The following is a 23144-nucleotide window of genomic DNA, read 5'->3' as shown; positions in this document are numbered from 1 at the left end:
ACAAAAACCACTTGTTAGTAACAAACTGATTCTATAAATCCTGATGATTTGCTTAGCCAGTTTTAGTTAGGGTCCTGAAAGAAATGAACATTCGTCTCACAGGAAAAAGTAGATATTGACATGCAAAGTCAATAAGCAAATTAAAAACCATGAAAATATTTTAGTTTGACATTATTAAGTAATGTGGCTTATATGTTTTGGTTTGGTTGTCTATCTGTCAAGTAAGAATAACCTGATTTTTTTAAATGCTAACCTGTATTCCTACATAAACGTCAAAATAACACAATGTAAGTTAAATATTTCAACCTTATCAAAAGGAAATAATTTTTATACATGAAAAAATTAAATCAATATATTCCAAAAATCAGATTTAATTGAGCAAAACCATCAGAATATCTTTATCAGTGCTACTAAATGGCATAGTTTAAACACCAAGTGTTACACTGAAAAATTACTCTTACAAGTTTTTCTTCCTTTTTAAGATACAAACTGCCACTGTGATTTAAGGCTCCATTTGCAGTTCATTCCTAGTCACAGTAAGATATGTTAATATGTTACTAAAATATAGGAGAATTACTAACTTGCAATGTTAGTATTTCCAACAGAAAATTATCTGGGAAAACTTCCCAGGGATCCTTCCTAGATATTTCAAGACACTATACATGGTTGATTTACAAAAACTGAAAAATTTAAAATCGGCTATAATTACTTTCACTAATTAGGTAATTTAACTATTCAGATGACATGTGTTGGGGAAAATTGGCCACTATCCTTTTATTTAGTCTTTTTTTTTTTTTTAAATAAAGACTGTTCATTCTGTTTCTTTCTCTCTTGTGTGAGTAGAATCTGACATGACAGCTTTGTTTCTCAACTACTTAGATTACCAGATTATTAAACATACTGTTATTCCCCAATAGTAAAAATGCTTACACTTGTAGCAGACAGACACGAAAAAGGTGGTGGTGGCTAGATACTACAAACAAATGAGTTTCAGCCAACTTTAGGCAGACTTTTGTAACAGTAACTTTTTTAACAGGGTAATTAACTGTTGGAACAATATTCCTAGGGATGCGGCAGACTCTTTAACTGCAAGTGGTTCTTTTTAAGCTAAATGGTTTTATATAAATAGAGCTTTGCATAGGGATAATGCTGTAATGAAATCTGATTCAACACAGATGTCAGAGTAAAAGAACATAATAGTCCTTTCTGGCCCAATAAAGCATGAAGTTATACCACAAATTCTCTTTTTGACTCAGCAGACCTTACAGATGCAGTCAGCATCCTTTGCAAACAAGGATGCCAAGAGACAAGAAACCTCTTCACCTTTCCTTCCTGGCTATGCTGCCTCGAGACATCTCTGAAGTCCTTACCCAGGTAAGGGAAGGACCAGAGCTGGCCCCGCGCCCTTTACATATTTCACCAATGTATCAGTCGAGCATTTAGCAGGGGTGGCCGCAGAATGGGCGGCCTTGGGAACCTCCAGCCTGTCCTGAGCCACCCTGGGGCATCCCTCTCTGCCAGGCTGACTCTGAGAGCACCAAGGAACAAGAATGTCCCAAAAAAATGGGAGCTAGTACGGATGCCTGAACACAGAAACTGCTCAGCCAGGCTTAGGAAATAAGATACTAAGTACCAATAAAAATAAAATATATTTCATGACTTAAATTTTGCTTAATCAAGCAATTCAGTGACCTTTTCTTCCTAGTATCTCTGTCCATTCTCACTCCTTCTCATAGAGAACATGGTTTTGGTTATTTACATTAGGAAGATTCAATTGGAAGTTTACACTTACGTACACAAGCGGCAAACTATCACAACTTTCAATAAGTTTACCACAAGCAAGTTATTTGTTGAAACTTTAGGCTTGTGTTTGCAAAGAAAATTAAATTTGAGCCCTAAATCCCACTGAAATTCATTGAAAGTCATGTCCTTGCCTTCCTTAAGCTCCTTGGGAAATCTTAACCTCAGTTATTAAATTACTCTGACAGAGAGAGAGAGATTGACAGGGAGGTCCTCACAGGATGATACTGGAGTTGCTTGGAATAACCATGATTGCGGGCGTTACCAGTGGTCTCTGCTGCTGTCAGAGCTTATCCAAGCCTAATGAAAATCGATCTGGCATCTTTCCACTCTATGGGAGTTTTTTTACAACATGTGACAGAAGAGAGATGTCTTCACACACTGCTGGACCCTCAACTACATTTTCAGATTCATACTGATAGATTTGCTACCAAAACCAATGAAAGCACACACCTCATAGGTAGAGAAAAAGAGTGAAAATGTTAATCACCAAAACGCATAAACATCTAGTATCCCTTCAAAGAGACAGTATAAAGCATGCAACATATTTCTATATTGCACGTTATATTTAACTGCAGTTGTAATCCATTGTACTAATTATTTTAACAAACTATACTGTCATGAGATTCATTTATGACAATATAAATGATAAACTCAGTACAGCAGTCACCACTATTTATTAAACACATATACTTGACGATGCAGTGCAAGTCTCAGTTTTGTCTCCTCTGAAACAACTAAAGGTACAATGTGAAAGTTAAAATAATCAAATGTGAGAACACTGGCAATAAAATCCTCTTAAATTTTTGATCACTGTTTAAATCATACTTACTTCTAATATACTCCATAAATAAAAATACAATCTACAATAAAATATTTGCCTTCAGAACAAAAATATCTCTGGTTATCACATTCTTTTGAACTAAAAATATTATGTAAATTATTTATAACATGCGTAGATCCGTATTTTTATACCATTACATAGATAATTATATTTGATACATTCCTATCCCTAATTTAAATTGCATGTCTATAATAACTTTTAAAAAACATCCAAAGATTACAAGTCTACTTCTGCTGTGAGTGCTGACACTACACTGGGACCACAAATGGCTCAGACAAACCAGAACAAGTTAAGAAAGAGTCTTTGCAGAACTTCTGAGAAATGCAGACCTCTTCTACAGGAGAAGTTCTTCAGCTATTTCATGAAGTATTTCATGGTAACGCTCATACACAAATATAGGAATGAAACATCGCACAGTAAATTCAACTTTGAGATATCTCTTGCCGTAATTTCCTCCTCTCCTCAATCAAGCAGCTCACCCGTTGCATCCCTGAGGTCACCGTATGTCACACTGGAGTGACACATCCTTGTCTAGAGGCCATTTCTAACCCCCAAAACTGTGTTAACCCTTGTCAAACGTGTCACAGCTGCTCCATTTGTGCTCCCAAACAGCACAGCTCCCACTACTTTGCTCACTGATTTAGAAGTGCTTTGCAGAGATTTTCTGAGCTGCAGGCATACTTTCAGAACCAAGAATCTTGTTGGATCAAGCACAGTTTGCCATCTGCTAACTCATATAATAAACCACTCAGACAAATGTTTCTTTCAAAACAGACAAATGATAGTAACACAGCATTCTGCTTTTCAAACACTGAAACTGTTGGGAAAAACTTAGCAACTAAAAGATCAAAACACTGCAGTGAAACACTAACAGAGATATGACAGCAGAATCAGACGTTTGTTCTCAGCAAATATAGCTGAATAACCAAACTAAAATGTTACTTCCCAGTTTCACATATGTGAAACAATGTGTAGAAAACTCTAACAGCATGCATCTCCTTTTTCACAGGACAAACAATTCTGAGATACCCCCTCAGGCTCTTATCTTTGGGATATTAGCACACAGCTGATGGACACTGCTTCCCTTGATGTTTTTATGAACCCAGCCCTTCATTTCAGTTGTACCACTAAAAGTGCCCAGGAAGAAAAACCTGTTTAACAGAGTATTTTTTATTTTTTATTTTTTTTTTTTTTAGTTTTCATATAATCACAGAAAATACGCAGTCTTTTAATTATAGAAGAACTGGCTCAGGAGATGAACTAAAAAATAAACTATTTGCATAGCCCAAAACAAAAGAAACAAAAAGTGGAAAGCTTAGATCACACCATGTTCTCCTTTACATTGATTTAATACAGAAAAAAAATCCACAGAATTCAATGAAATGTCTTCAGATTGTCACAGGAGGAAACGAAATTAGAAAACGGTTTTCTCTCCTTATTGCCCAGTTCTGGGAATGTCCTGAAGACTCTCGGGTAGAAAATGGGAGCGCTGATTTGGGGACAATTATTTACGAACTAGTTATTCAGTAGGCTCACCTGAGTCACACATTTTATGTGCCATCTTTACTTTTGATAGTTTATTCCACTTGAAAGAAATGAAAACTAGAAGGCTTTCATTTCTGTAGAGATTTTGTTCTAGGAAACAAAAATTTGTAACAATTCTAAAATACTGTAGTTATTGCTATTAATTGTCTGTTTAATTTCCTCTCCAAAGTCCTCTGCTACTATGGAGCCACCGCACAGCCTTCCCAGAGGTCCTCCTGCCAGTCACCCACACAACGGTTCTCCCATGCCTCAGGCTGCAGCTATCATCACATAATTAATATAACTCCAGATATCTGCATTAGGAAAGACATAAATGAAGGCCAAACAATCAAGTTTGAATCTTAAAGAATGGAAGCTATTCCCCCCTCCAGCAATTCAATTAAAAAAAAACCAAACAAAACCAAACCCAAAAGCAGATGCTTAAATATTCACAGCTAGCCTGGTGACACTGGAGATATTAATCTCTGCAGAGATGCGTCAACTTTGTTTATGAGTGGAAAGAGAAAAGCCAAGCTTGAAGAAGAGCTGCTCCCCACTACAGAGCAGATGGGATTCGACAGAGGTTCGACTTCACGCAACTCTACCAGCTAACATTTCTGCAGGACCACTTACTTCCACTTCACACCATTTCTAAAAAATATAATGCATTACTGTACTTTCTCTACCTATTTTATTAATTTTTAATTGAAAATTCTTTGAGCTCCCATTGTAAGAATAATATATCCCAAATCAAAAGAAATACCTTATTAGACTGTAACATCCATCTCCTTATGTGCTACTCAGTGAAAGGAGAGCGCTTAATCTCAAAGGTTGTTCAACACTATTTTATTATTTTTTTAGCTCAGATTCATCATTGCAGAATCTGAAAGCAGATTACAGCATGGACACTTCAGCACCGATTTAATTTCTCCTGGTTCTCAGAAACAAAAATGAGATGTTTGAGGTAAGGCAGAATAAGGTGAGTTTGGCAGCAAACTACTGCAGAGGAAAGACAAGGAGTACGCCTATTTTGGGGGATGATCAAGCCCCTGTCGTCTTTGTTTCATTTCTCATTTTATCATTCATTTTCAATATTCAGTATTGTATAAAATCAAATGGGTTTTATATTTAGCTGCTATTCTACACAAGCATCACAGTAATCCACTATGTATTACTATTAATTACAATATTAACTTGCAAATTTTTATTTACAAGTGTGTCAGAAGCAGATCAATGGATAAGGCAGTTGCCTGTAGTGTGGGAGCTTCAAACATTCACAATAATAGAGGAAAAAGGCCCACACAGAAAACACTCCACTGAAAGATGTGCAATGAAGACGTCATCATTCCAAATATGATACTAAAAAAAAAATCCTCTCTTCCAAAACACTAAAAATGTATGATCTAATTAGCTATACACTCCTGGTTTCAAGAAAATACGACTAAAGGAGCGAAAGTTTCAGGCAGTTGCTAAAAATTCCGATGCTTGTTGCAGCTGCCTCTCTTCAGGCCTCCAGACCAACCACCGCAGGCAGCCTGCGGCTCAGCCGCCGCCTGGGCCTTCACCCACCATGCCGGAGAGCGCGTCTGCAGGCTGCTGACCCGGGTGGTCCTGTAGAAGACCTCCCTCCAGGTGGCACGCCATGCCGACGTGGAAACACACCTGCTGGCTGACAAAAACTAAGGGACAGCCTTCAGGGAAAATGGCCTCCAGATCCAATTCAAGTTAAAACCAACTTTTTTTCTTCTTTTTTTTTTTTGATTATTTTAACAGCATACTGATGCTATTAAGGGTATTCAGAAGCCTGTAATTCAGACTTCAACTCCTTTTGTTCATTTTCCAGACCTGTAAGCTATTACCGTGGCGCTAACAACGTTCAGCTGGAGAGTCCCAGATGACTAAGGAAACAAACTGCTATACACTGAAAAATCCATCAGAATAGGAAAATCCAAATGCTTTTGTTCAGCTGTTTTCTTGTGACATAAATAATCATTAAACGTTGTGACTCTAATCCAGTACTATTTTTTTTTTTTATTCCTTGGAGAAAGTATAGACTAATTACCTTGATATGTAACTCGTGGATCATACAGTATTGTGCAAATAAGAATACTTTAATCACACAATACCTGCAAAATCTGAATATATGTATTAACAGACAATCAGTGCAATGCAAGAATATATTAAATGCAATGTGATACGGAGGCTTGCTCCCAAAATGGAACAATAAAGCTCTTTGTACAGACAACCATCAGTAGAAGAGGTGACATAGGGTTACCTAAACACAGGCAATCTCTAAATAAAACCGAAAAGTCTGTGAATGGCCCCTTACAGTTATCCAAATTGTCTGTGATTACAAGTACACCTCAAACTGGATTATATTAGTGCTCCTGCACACAGAGTAAATCATCACAGAGATCATCCTTTTATTAATGTGCACTGCTGAAACCCATCAGGGAAACATTTACAAAATGTCAAAACAGGTAAGCTTGAAGCCACAGAACTGGTATCCTCAGTGGGAGCAAATGGAAAAATTCATACTCTCCAGCCTGCTGGAGTCTAAATATGTCTTGAACAACACATTGGATGACAACAGGAGCAAGAGGAGTTACACAGAGAGTGGTCTTCAAACCAAATACTTGTGTTTCCCATCCAAGAATGAATGGAAGTTGAAATGAATAGTAAACATTCAGAATTAAAGAGCAAAAATGCATCTCAAAATGTCAAGCTATGCAAATAAGTATACACTGATGGCTAAACATTCTTCCAAATGTACTTTTGCCATCAAACTCAGATTAATAAAAATGATACCTGATCCCAAATTGTTTTCACAATGGAAAAGAAACCCTGTTTTATTTTTCCCTAATTGGTTTGGCGACTTGAGAAATGTTTAATAAACAACATGCGTTTTCATTATTTCAGATTACTTACATAAATTTGGTACAAAAATCCCAAGAGGACTTGTTATCTGTTTAAAAATGAAAAAGCTTTACAGATCGGATCCTGCTCCCATTCAATATCAGGTATACCTCATTATCTTCAGGGGGAATATGAATGTGCCACAGTTAGTTGTGATTTATTAACTTTTTCCGGAAAGCTTTTCTGAATCTAATGTTCATTAGATGCCACACTTGAGAACCACAAGACCAAGGCAGCAGTAACCTATCATGACTCTGGCCGCCATTAAGCACAAAAGCATTAGTATTAATTAAACGCCTCCAGACCTTCCTTTCTGCTCTGATTGTGCTTGCTGTAGAGCTAATTGCTTGTCTTCTCCTCCAGCACACGCTTATGGTGCCTACCCTGCTGCATAGCAGCCAACTTCATGTTTTCTAAATGGGATGAACAGCCTGCAGATAGTAACTCTGATTGCTTCAGATCTTTTCAGGGTGCCTCGTAAGACAGTTGAAATGTTTTATGCAGACTAAGTGATCTTAGAGTTTTTCTTCATCTGAATTTTTCATATTAGGAAATGAGTTGAATTATAAAACTTAAAATCTCTGTGGCCTTTTTAAAGCAAGTGCATCAATTACAAGGATGAATAGAAAGGTCTTGATTGCAGCTGACATTACGATTGTGAAACATTAACATTTGCAGCTGGAGAGAAGGGCTTAGTTAATATAAAGACTAAGAAGTACTAAAGAATGTAGGAGATACAAATGACAAATATGTTTATCAAAAAAAACCAGCTCTGAACTGATGACACTGACTTGTGCTCTATTATTACTTGCTTCACAATCCCACGTAAGAGGATTACTGTCTATTTTGGCACTATGTATAACAAGAGCACATACAGCACATCACCAAGGGGTTGTACAAAGAGGCTGCCTCATATCATCACACCCACACATATATTCTTCAAGTCAAATCTCCTGCATCAGAAAACCACCAGCTGTCAGTTCCCCAAGCGCCACACTATTTTGTTATTCAAGAAAATGGGGGGGGGGGGAAAGCAAAAAACTCAACACATTTTTGCTTTTAATTTAACAGGAATGCAATACAGTCTAAATTAAGGGCACAATTGTTGTAATATTTTTCAGTCCTCTGCATACAAAAATAACCGCACTGCTCCTCACACTCTGTATCCTGATCCAGTAGAAAAGCAGCAGACAGCAGTCCTAAGAGCATCCAGGGACTCTCTGACACAGTCACATGGGTTATGCTACCGTCTCTTCTAATGCTATGCTACTAATTCTTCTAATATCTCCAGACAGGCCACGCAAACTGGGATTAATCCAGCACTAGAAGAGTTGCTTAGCCCAGCAGTTGTACCTTGGAGAAATCCTAATGCTCAGATCACAAAATAACTGATATGAGCATCTTATTAAACTAGACAAGGGAAATTCACCACATTCCTAATACACAACACTGTTCTTTTTCCTGTCAGGCATAATTCAAACAAAATGCAGCTGATGCATTGTGTAGGATACCTATCTGCTAATATAAACCTCATGGCTCTCAAACTCTTCTGCCACGACCATTCAGCAGTCTTCTCGCTGGCTGAACCAGTTACATCTTCTTCTCTTACAGGAAAGTGGTCAACACTGACCCAACAGTTAGCAAAAGATTTCAGTATGCCAACTTGGGTAAACAATGAGATGTCATTTCTCGCATACCCTGAAACTGTGACATATGATAGATCCCTTCTTTAGTCTCTGTAATCCTCAAGATATGCATAAATACACAGTACAACTCAATTAAAACAAGGGGGGTTCTTGAAAGCATTACATTGCATCACAGCCATGGTAAGCTCTTCTTTTTGTAGGATTAAAATTTGGATTGTGGGGATGCAGGGGAAGATGAAAGGGAGAATAAGGATGAAGGGAAGTTAATTACAGATCCATCTGATCATAAACAGCTCATTTTTACCTTATCCGAATACTTAAAATATTACTACTTACCCAAAGGAGTAATAGCTGCTCTAACAACATCAGTGTAGGAACTCTTAACATTATTTTAGTTTGTATATTCCTCTATTTTTCTCCAGTAAATTGCATCTCTTATCCTTACTGTAGGCTGAGAAGGTACACATGTACCCAAGGTTTCTGAGTCACCAGATTTAAAAGCTCTTTTCACCTCCTTCACCGTTAGCCAACCTGACAAATACCAGTCAATCAGTTTCACCTCATTTCTTATAGAAGGCTGATCTTATCATAGAATCATAGAATGGTTTGGGTTGGAAGGGACCTTAAAGATCACCTAGTTCCAACCCCCCTGCCATGGGCAGGGACACCCTCCACTAGACCAGGTTGCCCAAAGCCCCATCCAACCTGGTCTTAAACACTTCCAGGGATGGGGCATCCACAACCTCTCTGGGCAACCTGTTCCAGTGCCTCACCACTCTCACAGTAAAGAATTTCTTTCCAACATCTAATCTAAATCGACCCTCCTTCACCTTAAACCCATTCCCCCTTGTCCTGTCCCTACAGTCCCTGATAAACAGTCCCTCACCATCCTTCCTCTAGGCCCCTTCAGGTACTGGTAAGCCGCAATTATATCTCCCCGGAGCCTTCTCTTCTCCAGGCTGAACAATCCCAACTCTCTCAGCCTGTCTTCATAGGAGAGGTGCTCCAGCCCTCTGATCAGCTTCGTGGCCCTCCTCTGGACTTCTTTTAATTACCACAAATGCATAGGTGCAGTAGCCTTACCCAGTCTTTTTATTTTGCCTTTCAAGGTGAAATGCCTCTCTACCTGCTGTCTGTGTCCTACTTGCTTCTAAGCGTCCAAAGATGGAGCTTATTGAGCTATGGGTTATAAGCTGGAGTTCCAGCTTTGGAGACTTATAACCCATAAACTCAGTAAGCACAAAAAACGTCCTAATCAAACCAAAAATCAATTGCTAGCAAATATCAAAAGCTAATGAAGAAAGGTCTTTTTTTATACTTCTGCATAGGCTCAGGCACAGAGGTACTCTAAATGCAGAGAGTACTCTTTCCCAAATGAAATGCTCATCTTCTTTCTCCCAGAGCTTTTGGAGAATCCATGGGAGTAAATATACAGATATCATTGCCTATTTTGCATCTGCAGCCAATGGAATTCACACAGGCCAGCTCTATCTTTGCCATTACCATTACTGTCCCATTAAAATATTCAGTCACTGAGGCCAATGAATATACAGAGCTTCCACCTAACAAGAGACTGCAATTGCTACTTAGGAACCATAACTTAGAGTACAGCTCTTCCTTCAAGCAACCGTTCACTCCGCAGCTCTGCCTTTAAAAAATTATTTACGGTATGGCATTACATGACAGTAATGAAGGGCTGAGTTCAGAGCCTTTTTACTCTCTTTATATAATAGGACTAATATTCCTCCACTTACACAGTGCAGGTGTGGTGACAAACTAACACCTACTTGTTTCCAACAACCCCAAAATGCCACTTCCTGCCCTCAGTCATGCTATCAGCAGAAGAAATTTAATTTTCTGAAATTCCCATTTTAGGTCAATTATGTAACTTACCAGATAAATGTGTGAATTTGTGTGCATCAGCACTACCATACTGCAGACTCAAAAGCTCATGTTTTATCTATATTCCCCCACGACTATAAAATTTCCCTAGGGATCCCCTCACTATTTTTGTCATGAGAGAGCTGTATTAAATCAAGTTGATATAAACCACCCATTTACAAAAATTATAGACAAATATTACGTAGTGGTCTTCTGCAAATTTTTTACGTTTTAAAATGAGAGGGTTATTACTGAAGATATTCGCGCTCCAAAAGGTTACACTCTCTATTAAACCTCATCTTCACTCACTGGGATGAAGTAACAAACAGAAACGTAAATTCAGATTCACAAAGTGGCAAACTATTTTGTTATTATTTTTTAAACTCCAGCTACTGAAACGGCAGGGACAGACGGATGGTGTGGAGAGGCATGTTGGGAAATGCTGGGCTGGGGGAAAGAAGTGTGGGCAGAAGAAAAGCTTCTCTGTTGTCTCCATCTCCAAAACTCCCTTGCCTTGCCAGGGGCTTTCCCGGACTCCACAGACACAGAAGCATCTTTAGCCCTTCCCATGGACTCCACCTGGAACTGGCCCCACCAGGTGCCCCCTGGCCACAGCCCCTTCTGGCTCTGCCCTCCACCACCTGGGACCACACCAGAGAAGAGCACTGCTGGTCCCACGCCACTGGCACTAAACTTCCCCTTCTCCTTCAACTTTCCTGGTTTTGCTTCAGCTGAAAAATGCCACCTAACCAGCATCCTGAGGGTATTCTGCTCGTGAATTTCACATGGTCTTGACTTCTGAGCGTACGAGCTGATTCCTTTGGGACCTTTCATAGAAAAGGTAGTGTTTTCAGTCATCTTACACCTAGCAAAATCTACTGGATCAACAGCTCAGCTGAATACAGCAATTTCTCTTTAAGTACAGTGAAAGCTTAACACACAGCAACATCAGATAATATCTTACAGAGTATTTCCTTTAGATATTTTTAGACACAAATGAGGCTGGCTTAACACATTCTGTTGGAGTAATTACAGGTTAGCAGCCACCACAGTGTGCTCACAACTATTTCACTATCTACTTTGGTTTATCTACAAAAACACATTTCTTAAAATATGTCTGGGGAGGTTGGGTATTTAGATTTCAATCTAACCGGGGACTGATAAAAAGAAGTGAGAACTAAGGTGTCATTGGGAGCACTTGACGTCAGGAGCCCACTGGCACCTTTGAGTGCCTACATGACACCTGAAGTAAAGCACCGTGAACAAATCTGTGACAAACACTGCAGTAAACTACAACTTGAGCACGAAACAGCAAATACCATGCCCTTGCTAGCAATGCATCTATCAGAAGATATGCTCGGCTAATACATGGATTATCTGAAATATTCTGACTCTAGAGGATAGCTTAATTAATCTAGAAAAGAAAGGATACAACCACAGGAGAATCCATCCAGGATCTACTTATTATCACTTAGAAGCAGCTGATTGAAAACAGACAGATAAATATGGAAAGTAGTTGCTAATTTACAAAAGCTTACTAAATTCAAGCAACTTAAGAGCTGGTAGGTGGTTTCAGAGCAGCACTGAATTTTAAGAAAATCAATTCTGAGACACTCTTGAGGCTTTCATTCTAATCCTGTAGGCACCAAAAATAAAAGGTGCAGAGGGTAATGGTCAGATTGAGGTCCTGCTGTGCATGGTGCAAGAAAAAAGAAAGTGTTAATATCAACATATGTACGGGAAAAAATGGGAGCAACCAAAAAATATTCCAGCAAGCTAATGAAAAAAAAGCAGGCTGTTGAAAAACCCATACTCAAAATGGAATAGAAAATCAAAAAGAAACAGCACAGGAGCATATGATTATTAAACATGCAGTACTGTTTTGCAAGTACTTCGCATGACACAGTTCATGTTTATTTTCTTTGAATAATTTTGTATCCACTTGTTCAAATTACAAGTAAAAATATACATTATTTTTCCAACTGCATCTCCTCCAAACTCACCACAAAATGTAATTAATACTCGAGTACGATGTTTTCAACTGGTGTAATTTGTCTTTGCTGCCAAGTAAGCTGTTAACCTACATGAGAATTAGTGCTTTCAGATTAGACTATCGGGTCTAACGGCAGCATAAAATAGCACTCCAGTTTCTGTGTCCGCACTTCCCAATTTCTCAGGTAAGCACAAATTCACCGTGGCAGAAGAGAAGGATGGAGGAAAGGGAAGAGGAAAGTCCTCGGTTCGTTAGCTCTCCCGTTAACGCCATGCAGTGACTGAATTTCTGGCCTTGTGACAGCACAACAGATGCCCAAATTCCCAACTGTTCAGCAGCAAAGCAGGACACAGCCCATACTTCTCTGTGCTGCCGGACACTGACATATTCTTTCCCATCATGGGAAACGTCCTATTTTTTTCTGGGCACTTGGAAGAACTTGGGGTACGGATCTGGCTGACTCAAGTGGAATTAGTTTGCACTGAACCACAGTCGTCTGCTGCCATAGACTTTGCTAGCTCCGGCCCGTGTGCCCGAATAGTCCAACTGAGCCTTGCTGCTTGAATAAAAGCACGGACACCAGGACCCAGAAAGCCAACAGAGTTGTTTGCTCCTTGTGTAGAGCCCTCACTTCTAGAGGTTCCCCGGGGAAAATATTTCCCTCTTCCGACTGTGCCACTTCACCTTCAGATTACAGCCCTAACAACTCACAGCACCCCCCCAGCTACTGAGGGGGGGTTGCAAAGGCACCCTTGGACTTGGAGCTGAAATTTTGACAGCTCTGGAAACAATTCACAGGAAGGCAGGAAATCGGCTTGCCCTGCCTTTGGAGTTCGTGTGGCACTGTCCGATCCATCAGCAGCATGACACAGAGCTAACACTTACTTGACTAGAGTCAACAGAGGCAGCAACTGCCAGAGGGGACCAGTTGAAGTATGTGCCATTTTTGCATGGTAACTTCTCAGCTGTTTCCAAAAGAAATGAGAAAGGCATGTAAAACCAACAAAAAAGGAAAACTGAGTTCATGTTTCCCAAGTAACAAGGGTTTTAAAAGTTCTATCAGGGTGAAAAAGACTTAAAATAGGATTAAAAAGAGAGCGTGAGACTAGTCTAATGACTGAGTTACTTTTCTGCTCTTTTAAAATCCATGGATGAAATCCATTCACCTACTTTAAAAATCAGAATTTTTAGGTGCTGACCTTCAGGATGAAACAGCAAGTCGAGCTTCATTTATTTAATTGCCCACGTTCCCTGCACAGCCAAGACAGAAACCTACATATCTTTGAATGATGGTAGGGAGAAATTCTTTGAATGATGGTAGGCAGAAATCCAGTCTCCTTTCTTTTGACTGCATAAGCACTTTCACAGCAATTAAGTCCTCCCAGGTGAGGTGGCCACTGAATGAAGGTTAAGGGAAAATGCATGAAACACAAAGCATCTCTAATCCACCTGCAACAGGAGTAATTACAGTGACCCTTTACAAAATAGTCAGGGTATCCAGGAGACAGCTCAAGTTTCCAGCCCCGGGGTAATCAGACACTAGATCCCAAGCTTTCAGTTCCTGGGAGAAGATACAAACAAGCTGTTACTTAAAAGCCACTTTCACATCTAAGTTTCCAAGCTTCTCCGGGGACCACGGCAGGTTCAGACGCTTGTCTGCTCAAAGAAGCAGAGAAGAGAGGAGCTGCTATCCAAGAAAACACCATTCCCCAACTCGACAGGTGAAAAGGGCACTCTCAGCCTCAGAAACAAAATGCTAAACATTTTGACAAATGCTAAGCAAGGAAAACAACTGGGCCTGGGACTTCAGTGTGTTTCAGATCCCTGGATCCCACCCAGTTTTTCTCCTTGAATACAAAAGGATAGAGACAATCAGGGAAATATGTGCATAAGTCTCCTCTTGCTCCTAAGAAGGGCAAAACACATTTTGCCAGTTACTTCAAGCGATGCTTTGTCAATAAAGCTGTGAACAATGACATAGCTCATGGCAAGGACACCACAGGAGAGATGCAGAAAGCATCCCCAAGGGACACAACACTGGCAGGGCCAGTGAAGGTATATTACTCACAACACTAAATCCCCCAGGCAGAAAATTTCAGAGGAAAGGCTGCCCCGACCTTTCATCGAACTCATTGCATGCACACACTGCTTAGATGGACACAGAACCCCACCTTCTCTAAATGCCTAAGAAAATTATATTTAAGATTACACTATGAAAAAAAAAAGGTATCAGTCCATCTATGGAGCAGGAGACTAAACTGGAGAAGAAAAGTAAAATTTATCTATTTCCTCCGCTATAGCAAAGGGCAATAGAACTGCATAGTACTACTTTAAATAATTATTAGGAACCATGCCTGATGCCTGATCAGTGTTTTCACAAAAAAGGTGTTACAGAAATGCCAGAGAAGCACAATACTGAACCCTCTGAGTGCTAAATCATGTATTGGAAAACAATATAATCCATATGCATAAACAGACCCACCGTCACTTCACCTGTATCCCAAAATGCTCTCTACACCCAGCCGAGAGCACAGCGCACTCAGCCTGCAGCTAGCTCTGCCCAGCCAAGTGTGCAAACAAAGCAAGCACATGTTTGCACAGAAAAGACTGCCGATGGGCCAAGTCTCAGTGTTAGGCTACGTTAGCCTATAAACCAAGATGTGGCTTTCACTAAGATGAACTAAAACCCTGTATTTGACAACTAAGCTCAGCACGCTGTTCTTTTACAAGGGAAATACAGCAAACAATAAAAAATGCTGGTGAACATGCCCTTTTGCTTCGATTTTTGATTCATAAAATCCTGCCTCCTCACGGACATGTAAAAATAAATGTACTATGCCTGTAGGGATCAATGCTGAGAAAACCCTGTAGGAAACTAGTGTTTTCTGATATCGGGTAGCAGGAAGCATATTCGATGTAAACCACAACTGGTCATAGGCTGAATGGTGAGAATAAAATGAAATGCTGGTCAGCTGCTTCACTGCTTCCAGACGGTCCTTCCTGTTCAGCTAGAAAGTTGATCCTGCCTTGGAAAACCTCAGTGATCTTGCAGCATCCACCCAGAGGACCTGATGCCCCCGACAGACTCCAGCCCCTGTCCTCCAGCGGCATCCGTAACCCCAGAAGTGGCCAGACCGAAACGAATCAATCACAGCGGCACAAAAACGCAGGGCTTCTCCTGCCAACATCCAGGCAACGGCATGTTATGGAGGCCCAGCTCGTTTGGCAGCTGGACTCTGCCCCAGGACCCAGCAGGCAGAGGTGGTGGGTTTCTGATGGAGTACGTGAAGCTGCTCCTTCTGCCCTCTCCTTCCAGGCAGGACATCAATATAAGGGTACATTTAACTAGAAATACAATAAATACAATCAACATATATACATGTTGATATGCTCTGGGGAAGTCTGTAAAAGACATGAGGGGTACACAGAGCATCCAGCTGTAAAACACCAGTAGGAAGGTGATTTCCAAGTTGAATACACTCACAGTGAAATGGTTTACCTAATGCTAGAAACAGCAACCCACAAATGATCCTCATGATAACAAAGCTAGAGTCCAAGATATTTTTGAAACTAGTCTAAATATTTGTTCTTTTTCCAGGTTAGGAAAGGTTTTTTACTTTCCTGGCTCTCAAGCCATTATCTGCACCAGCCCCATTTACACGGGTTTATCCAATTTTTCAGCTCTTAGCTCATAAAACCTTTATCTTTGCATTTTGTAATTATGGTTTGTTCCCAAAACTATGGAGAGTCTGCATGAAATTAAACTTAGACCCTTTTCTTATATCATATCCTAACCAGCCGATAGCATTCTGGAAACTGAAATAAAACATCCTTAGCACAATGACTAATTCATCCACTAGTCATTTTTGGGGGTACTAGCCATTCCTGAATGCTCAAATATTCTCATTAATGTAACATTTCTGTAAAACCTAACATTGACCTTCTATGCACAAATTCTCAAAGTAAATTCCCTTTTTATCACAGTATCAACTTGCAAAAGAAGCAAAATATTTAAAAAATATTCAGGCACTATAATACCACTAATAAAACTTCCCTTTCCAAGTGCCACAGTTCATTTGAAGGAACTGCTTTTAAAATTCATGATATATTCATGATACAATCACAAGATAAATTCACATTCAAGACAAACTATCGGATCCTTACAAAAAAAATCCACAGTCTTTAGGAAAAAACTGTGTTTAAGTGTTAGAATTTGACAAGTAGCAGAAACAACATCGAGAGCACAAAACAAGACTCATGAAGTCCAATCTGACTCCAAATTAAATTGCAATTAATTTAATTAATTAATAAATTAGAAAGAGAACCGACACACATCAGACAGCTGACGACAGACATGCTACAGCATGGCTAAACTCAGAAGGGAGAGAGTTTAGGAGCGGACGGAGACAACTTAGTGATTGCTCAGTTTTTACAGAAAGTGTGTAACTTCCATTTTGGATTATCTGTGATTAAGAGAGCCGGTTCTTATATTTCCTAGGCACCTGTTACAATCACCACTTGCTCCCAAGCCTGATGTCATACATTTTCTCAAAGTTAGCATCAGGGCATCAAAGCACCGCCAGGTTTAAGGGGCAGGAGGACCCGGAGGTGGCACTGCCTTAACAAGGAAGAAACATCCTGCAGAAGAGTGAGCTCGCACATTGCTATGCAGACGGCCCAAATACACATCCTTGCTTGGCACCTTTGTCCTACTGCAAACCACATACCACCTTGTAAACTGGCGCCTTGCCACCCTGACAGATGGACTTAAGTGTAGGCAGCCAAGAGACTATGTATAAGCATCGAATATGTTTTTTGAGAGCAGGACTTCCAGCCAGGAATGTTAAAACAGCTGTCCACATTGAGCTTGCATGCCTACACTTAAGAGGATATGCTATTGCCACTCGAGCCCTGAGCTGGATTAACTTGGAAAATAAATAAAATAGCTTCCACAGCCACATAAGGTGAGTTTTTGCAGAATCAGGATTAGTGATACTCAGGGGGGCTTTACTGACCTACGATTAGTGGGCACACTCGCAGTGTGGAAGAGCTCTTCGGCTCTGCAGCTCGGTGGAACTTTTATCATGTGCATGCTCGTAAAGAAAGTTTCTCGCCTGAACACATCTTTATATATGTTACATTTCTTTGGAAAAAAAAAATAGAATGCAATACCAGCATGATTACAAACAAACACGTTAGTGACCTTCCACTTTATGTCAGAGGATACCTTTTTTTTTTAACTGTCCTCACTCAGACACATGTATCTGCATGACTCGCATCTGTCTCACCAGGCTTTCTTCTCTTTTCAAAACCTCTCGGCTCCCACAGCCCACTCCAAGACTTTTTGTTAGCTCATGTCTACATGCAGACATACATTTTACATTATGACATCATTTGCATAGCTTGCCCCAGTAATATAATCACACTGCCTTGAGAAACAGGCATTGCGTAACGCAAGATGTGCAGTGGCTGGCCTGCAGAGCCATGCCCCGGCCACCTCTATCCCATCCCCGTGCCTGGCTGGGCTGCCTGCCACCCACAAATCCCTCTCCTCGAGGACATTAAACATTCCAAACCTCTGAGAAGCTCCAAAAACCATGTTTGCTCACATCAACATGCCAAACAATGCTCTTTTTTTCCACTGAACTCAGATTGTACTCCTGCCCCTCAAAAAGTCATTGGCCTATGTCTAAAGCGAGGTAAATATTCAAACCTGAAGGAGTTAAAAGTTTCCTCAGAATTTCACACTGTTTAAAAAAGATAATACCAAGATTTCTAATGGCAAGCAACATTGCTTCTAGCCCTGAGTGGCTTAAAGACTGAAAGGAGGTGATGGTACATTTTATTCTATGTTTAAACATGCTTCGTGTTCGTTTTAGTTCTTCTCCCTGTGGACACAATCAGATCACAGGCATAAATTTTTCATTTACACTTCAGCTGGGTACCTCATCTTTGCTTTTCTGTATCACTGCGTATGAACTTCAACTTATTCCCAGTATAGATCAAAGCTGCCTTCAGTGCCTGGTGACAGGGTCACACACAGTCTTCCAACAGCTGCTGGTGTCTTTTACCTTTGTTAACTTTAAGGCTGATCTTTGCCGCAATTAAAAGTTACCTGAGTCACTTTATTACGATTTCCTGTGCTAGAAGCACTTCAGCGGTAGGCATCCTTTCTCCTGCACAGTGAGGATTTCCGACCGCTGACCTTATCCCCCCCTTTGGTGAAGACTTCTTCCTCCTTTTACACCCTTCATCTCTTTTACCCTTCGCTCCTCACCTACAGCCTTTCCATTTCTTTTTCCATGTTTTTGAGAACTGTATGAAATGGTCTATTTGCAAAAGTTTCAGTCCCCTCTCTGCTGCTCCAAACTACAGTAACTAACCTCAGCAACAAGATGCTTTGCTTTTTCATACTGCCAATAAAGCTGATTACAGGTTAATCAAAATTTCCATACCACTTAACTTTTCTCAGAGAGGAGGAAGAGAGGGAAAATTCTTTGTCAAATATTTCATCAGGCAGATTAGCAATGCTGTGAAAACAACAGAAAAAACACAGTAACACCTCTTCCGTCTCCCGAAAACCAACAGTGCTTCAGGCTTTCTCAAGACACCGCACATAGACTGTGCATGGCTTTAAAACGGTTCAGGGAACAGTCAAACTGCTGAAGAACAGGTCAAAAGGAATAAAAATACTTATTTTGCTTATTAAAGTAATTGCACACACACGCCGAGTGTATTCCTTTCATGCATGTCTATTTTGCACAGAATTATTATCTCCACAGTTATCGTAAAGCCAAAGTAAATTGAACTGCAAATGGTAATGCTGAGCATCCAAAACCCCTTGGCAGCTCTCTCAGCCTCCTAAGTGCCTCTCCTTATTTGAAAAGAATTTCAAGGAGTACATGAGGCTCATTTCTTACAGAATCATGTGAAATATTAATGCAAATTCAGAAAACAGTCGTTCTTCTTACGCGTTCCACAAACTATCAAAAATATATGGTGTTCGTTATCATGTTCAAACTCAAAAGAAGCTTAGTACACAGTTATCTGAGAAACCCCTTTCTCCCACCATAACAAGGACTATGAGGAAGACCGGTCCGTACCTCACGGAAGCAAGGTGCCAGATCGGACTCTGATTTTGTTGCGTCCCTTGAGCTCCCATAACCGAGCTCTTAACCCTGAAGGTTTTACTTGCTGTTTTTTATCAACAGGTTTTTTAACCCATTCTGAGTTGCCAGATGATTTACCGATGCCAGTCAAAATTCATTGCTGGTTAAAGATAAATGAATGCTGGAAAAGCAAAACGAAGCATGCCAAAATCTCTCAAAGTTCTTCTAAAGGCTTTACATCATAGATTGAGACTCTAGGCTAAAGGCACGCTGACCAAAATTTAGACCAAAATTCTGTATTAGCAAAAAGAAACTTGAAGGGGCACAGCAAACTTTAGCATTGCTTTCTGAAAAAGTCACCGGCTAATGCCAAGTGCCAAAAAGCGTTAGAGAAGCCAACCTGTGCTGTCCCGTTCCCCGTGCGGGAGGGTGTGAGCACAGCCACTTTTACGCATACTACGTTAGCTTCACCTGTTACTGCTGTTCACCATTCCACAAAAAGAGGAATAAAAGAGTTTAAAATAGGAAAGCATGGCAATTTTACTTCAAAAGTTCACTTCAGAAAGAAAGCTTTGCACAGATGTTGTTCAGAAGGAACAGGGCAGAAGTGCCTGTAACTGGTCCCTCAGAGAGATCTGGGCTTCAGCCTTCAAAGCACCCTGGTACTTAGATGCCTTACCTAGGTAAAGCGAAGCATTTTCTTTCTTGACATTGTCATCTAAGTAGGTTGGTCCCAAGGTATAGATGGGTGTCGAGCCCATGCCAATGAGGATTTGGGCACAGATGAATAAAGCTACATAGAGAGAGTGGTCGTTTCCGCCGGAGTCCTTGACGCAGGCCGGCGAGTCCCACTGCTCTTTGGCGGTGCCATTGCCAGTCACGCACAAGCCCTCGTTACTGACGGACGAGTTCAATTCCTGGATCTGGTACGGCGGAGAGATGAAATGAGGTAAGGAGAAGAGCGCAGCCCCCAGGGCGATGAAAAACCCCCCTACAGCCAGCCAGAGCGGCCTCCGTCCGCGCCCCCCAAAGTAGCTGATGAAGACCACCACCACCAGGCTCCCGATGTCGAAGCAGCTGACCAGCAGCCCCGACTCCGAGCTCTTGAGGCTGTATCTCCGCTCAATGGTGGTGATGACGCTGCTCAGGTAGCCGGAGACCATGAGGGACTGGATGAAGGTCAGGAAGCACATGCACACCAAGAAGAAGCGGGAGTCCGCCAGCACGGCCCGCAGGCACACTCTGCCCGGGGGCCCCGCCAGCAGCATCGGTGGCGGCGGCAGCGGGGGGCCCGGGGACACCCCTCGGCCGGGAGCCGCCGGCTGGCCGCGCTCCGTCCTCCGGGGGAAGCTCCCGGTGCCGCCGGCGGCGGCGGGGCCCCCGCCCCGTCCGTCCTGGGGAGCCGGTCCCGCCGCTGGGCTCAGCGGGGCGCCGCCGCCGCTCCCCCCGGCCGCCAGGGGGGAGCCGAGCGCGGCCCCGCGGCCCCGCGGCGCCGCCCCGCCGAGCGCGGGCAGGCTGCGGCACCGCGGCGCCTCCGCCCGGCCCCCCGCTGCCGCCGGCCGCTCCGCCCCGGGGCGCCGCTGCGCCGGGGTCTCCGCCGAGGCCATGCTGGGTCCGGCCGCGGCCTCAGAGGAGCCCGGCCGGCTCCATCGCCGCCGTGCGTCGAGCGCGCTGAGGGGCCCGGCGGGAGCGCAGTATAGCGGGGAGGGGAGGAGGGAGGGGAGGGGGGTGGCCCTAGCCGCGGCCGCCGGCCCCGCCGCACGTGTCAGCCAAAGTCCTTTGTGGCTCCATCCTCCCTCAGTCTCGCTCAAGGGGCCGCCCGCCCGCCGGGGCGCTCCCGCTGCCCGCGGCTTCTGCTCCCCGCGGCCACATGCCCGCGGCGCCGCGCTCAGCAGCCGCCCGCCGGAGCCCCGCGGCCAGCCCGGCCGCCGCGGGGGAGCGCCGCTCGCCGCCGCTGCTGCCGCTCCGCCGCCCGCATCTTCCTCTCTCCGCGCCGCCGACGCCGGTGACAGAGCTCCGGGGGAAGTGCCGCCGATCTGCGGGGCGGAGAGCAAGCACGGGAGGTCAGCGGCGCCGGCCCCAGCGCCCCCCTCCCCGCCGCCCCGGCCTCTGCCCGCCCGACCCCGGAGTCCGCGTTTTGCTCCGGGGAGTGCTCGCCGCCCCCACGGGGGGCAGGGCCGCGGGAGCGCCCCGGGGACCGCGTCCTTGGGGACAGCACATGGATTTACATAAGAGCAGGGGCGGGCGTACGCGTCCGTGGGCCTCGGCCAGAGCGCGACCCTTTTATTTGGCGCCGGATGCGACAGCTAAAGGTGGCCGTGCCAAGACTTTTTATTTTCCAGCCTAAAAATAAACACGCTGAAATAAATACTCCGCTACAACTCTGCGGCCCGGGGAGCGGCAGCGGGCGGAGGAGAGGAGAACAAAGCCGATGCCCGGCAGCAAGCACCCCGGGAGCCGGCACCCCGGGGCCGACCTCGCCGCCCTAGCTCGCCCGGGTGCCCCCCGTGCCCGCCGACACGCGGGACCGCCGTGCGACAAGTGATGCCCAGCCCTGCCTACCCCGGCAGCCAAACACGCGTTTTGCCTCCTTTGTCCGCTTTTGTCTCCCCGCCGCCGCCTGCTCGGTGCGGGAGGGGAGGGCGGGCGGGCGGGGGAGGTACCGGCAGCCCGGGCAACCGCGCCCCGGCGGCGGCTCTCCCCCCACCCCCGGGAGGGTGTGCAGCGGCCAGGGCGGGGGAGCCGGCGGGGCGCTCCGGGCTCTCTTCTCCCGGCCGCCGCGGAGAAGAAGGACGGGGCTACTCACCCTGCTTGCGGCGCGGGGGGTTGGCCGGCGAACGAGCCGGGGAGCCAGCCGGGCCCTGCGCCCCCACCCCGCCTGTCACCCAACGCCAGGTCCCCCTCGGCCGCCTCCGCCTCCCCGGGCGGCGCGGCGGAGCGCAGGCGCGCCCGCCGCCGCCCGCCACCGCCCGCGGGCCGGGGCGCCGGCGGGTCGGGCTGGGGCGGGCGATACCGCCTGGCACTCGCGTCCTCTCCGACCTCCCCTCGCCGCCGAGCAGGGAGCGGGTCCCGGGGCCCCCGCGACCTGCACCGACGGGGCAGAGCGGCAGCCCGCCATAAACCAACTTACCTCCCCTCGCAAGACTCTACGGAGCCCCTGCGGGAGGGTGAGCCCGGCGGCGGGGCAGGCTTTGCGAGGGGCTGGCCGGTGCCTTCGCTCGCCTCTGGAGGTGCCGAACGCTGCAACTTGGCGCCCGTCGCTGAGAAAGTCAGCGGAGCGGAGCGCCCCGCGAAATGTAGGCGCGGTTGTCAGCCCCAGGCGGCATTTAGGATGCTCCGTGGTGTGGCATCGCGTTGTGTAAAAAATAATGAAATATTCGGAAGACGAGACCTCAGTTACAGCGTCTGCTGAAAAGTGAGAAGAAAGAACG

General features: G+C 44.0%; 1 protein-coding gene across 2 annotated transcripts in view; it reads right to left on the bottom strand.

Annotated features, from left to right (window-relative positions):
- The window catches only part of SLCO5A1 (solute carrier organic anion transporter family member 5A1), an 84629-nt gene extending 61690 nt beyond the window's left edge, over positions 1-22939 (bottom strand). The window contains exons 1-2 of one of the 2 annotated variants that reach the window (XM_075743924.1): positions 22520-22939; positions 20393-21749 (exon numbers count right to left, since the gene is read on the bottom strand). In XM_075743924.1, the coding sequence (XP_075600039.1) occupies positions 20393-21320 (928 nt within the window). In that variant the 5' untranslated portion in view covers positions 21321-21749; positions 22520-22939. Of the gene's footprint in view, positions 1-20392; positions 21750-22275; positions 22419-22519 lie in introns of those variants that run through there. The other variant, XM_075743923.1, reaches the window with a different exon arrangement.
- Positions 22940-23144: the final 205 nt, after the last annotated feature.

This window comes from Balearica regulorum, chromosome 2 (assembly GCF_011004875.1).
Source record: "Balearica regulorum gibbericeps isolate bBalReg1 chromosome 2, bBalReg1.pri, whole genome shotgun sequence".
NCBI lineage: Eukaryota > Metazoa > Chordata > Aves > Gruiformes > Gruidae > Balearica > Balearica regulorum.
This window is presented reverse-complemented; position numbering and strand designations above follow the sequence as displayed.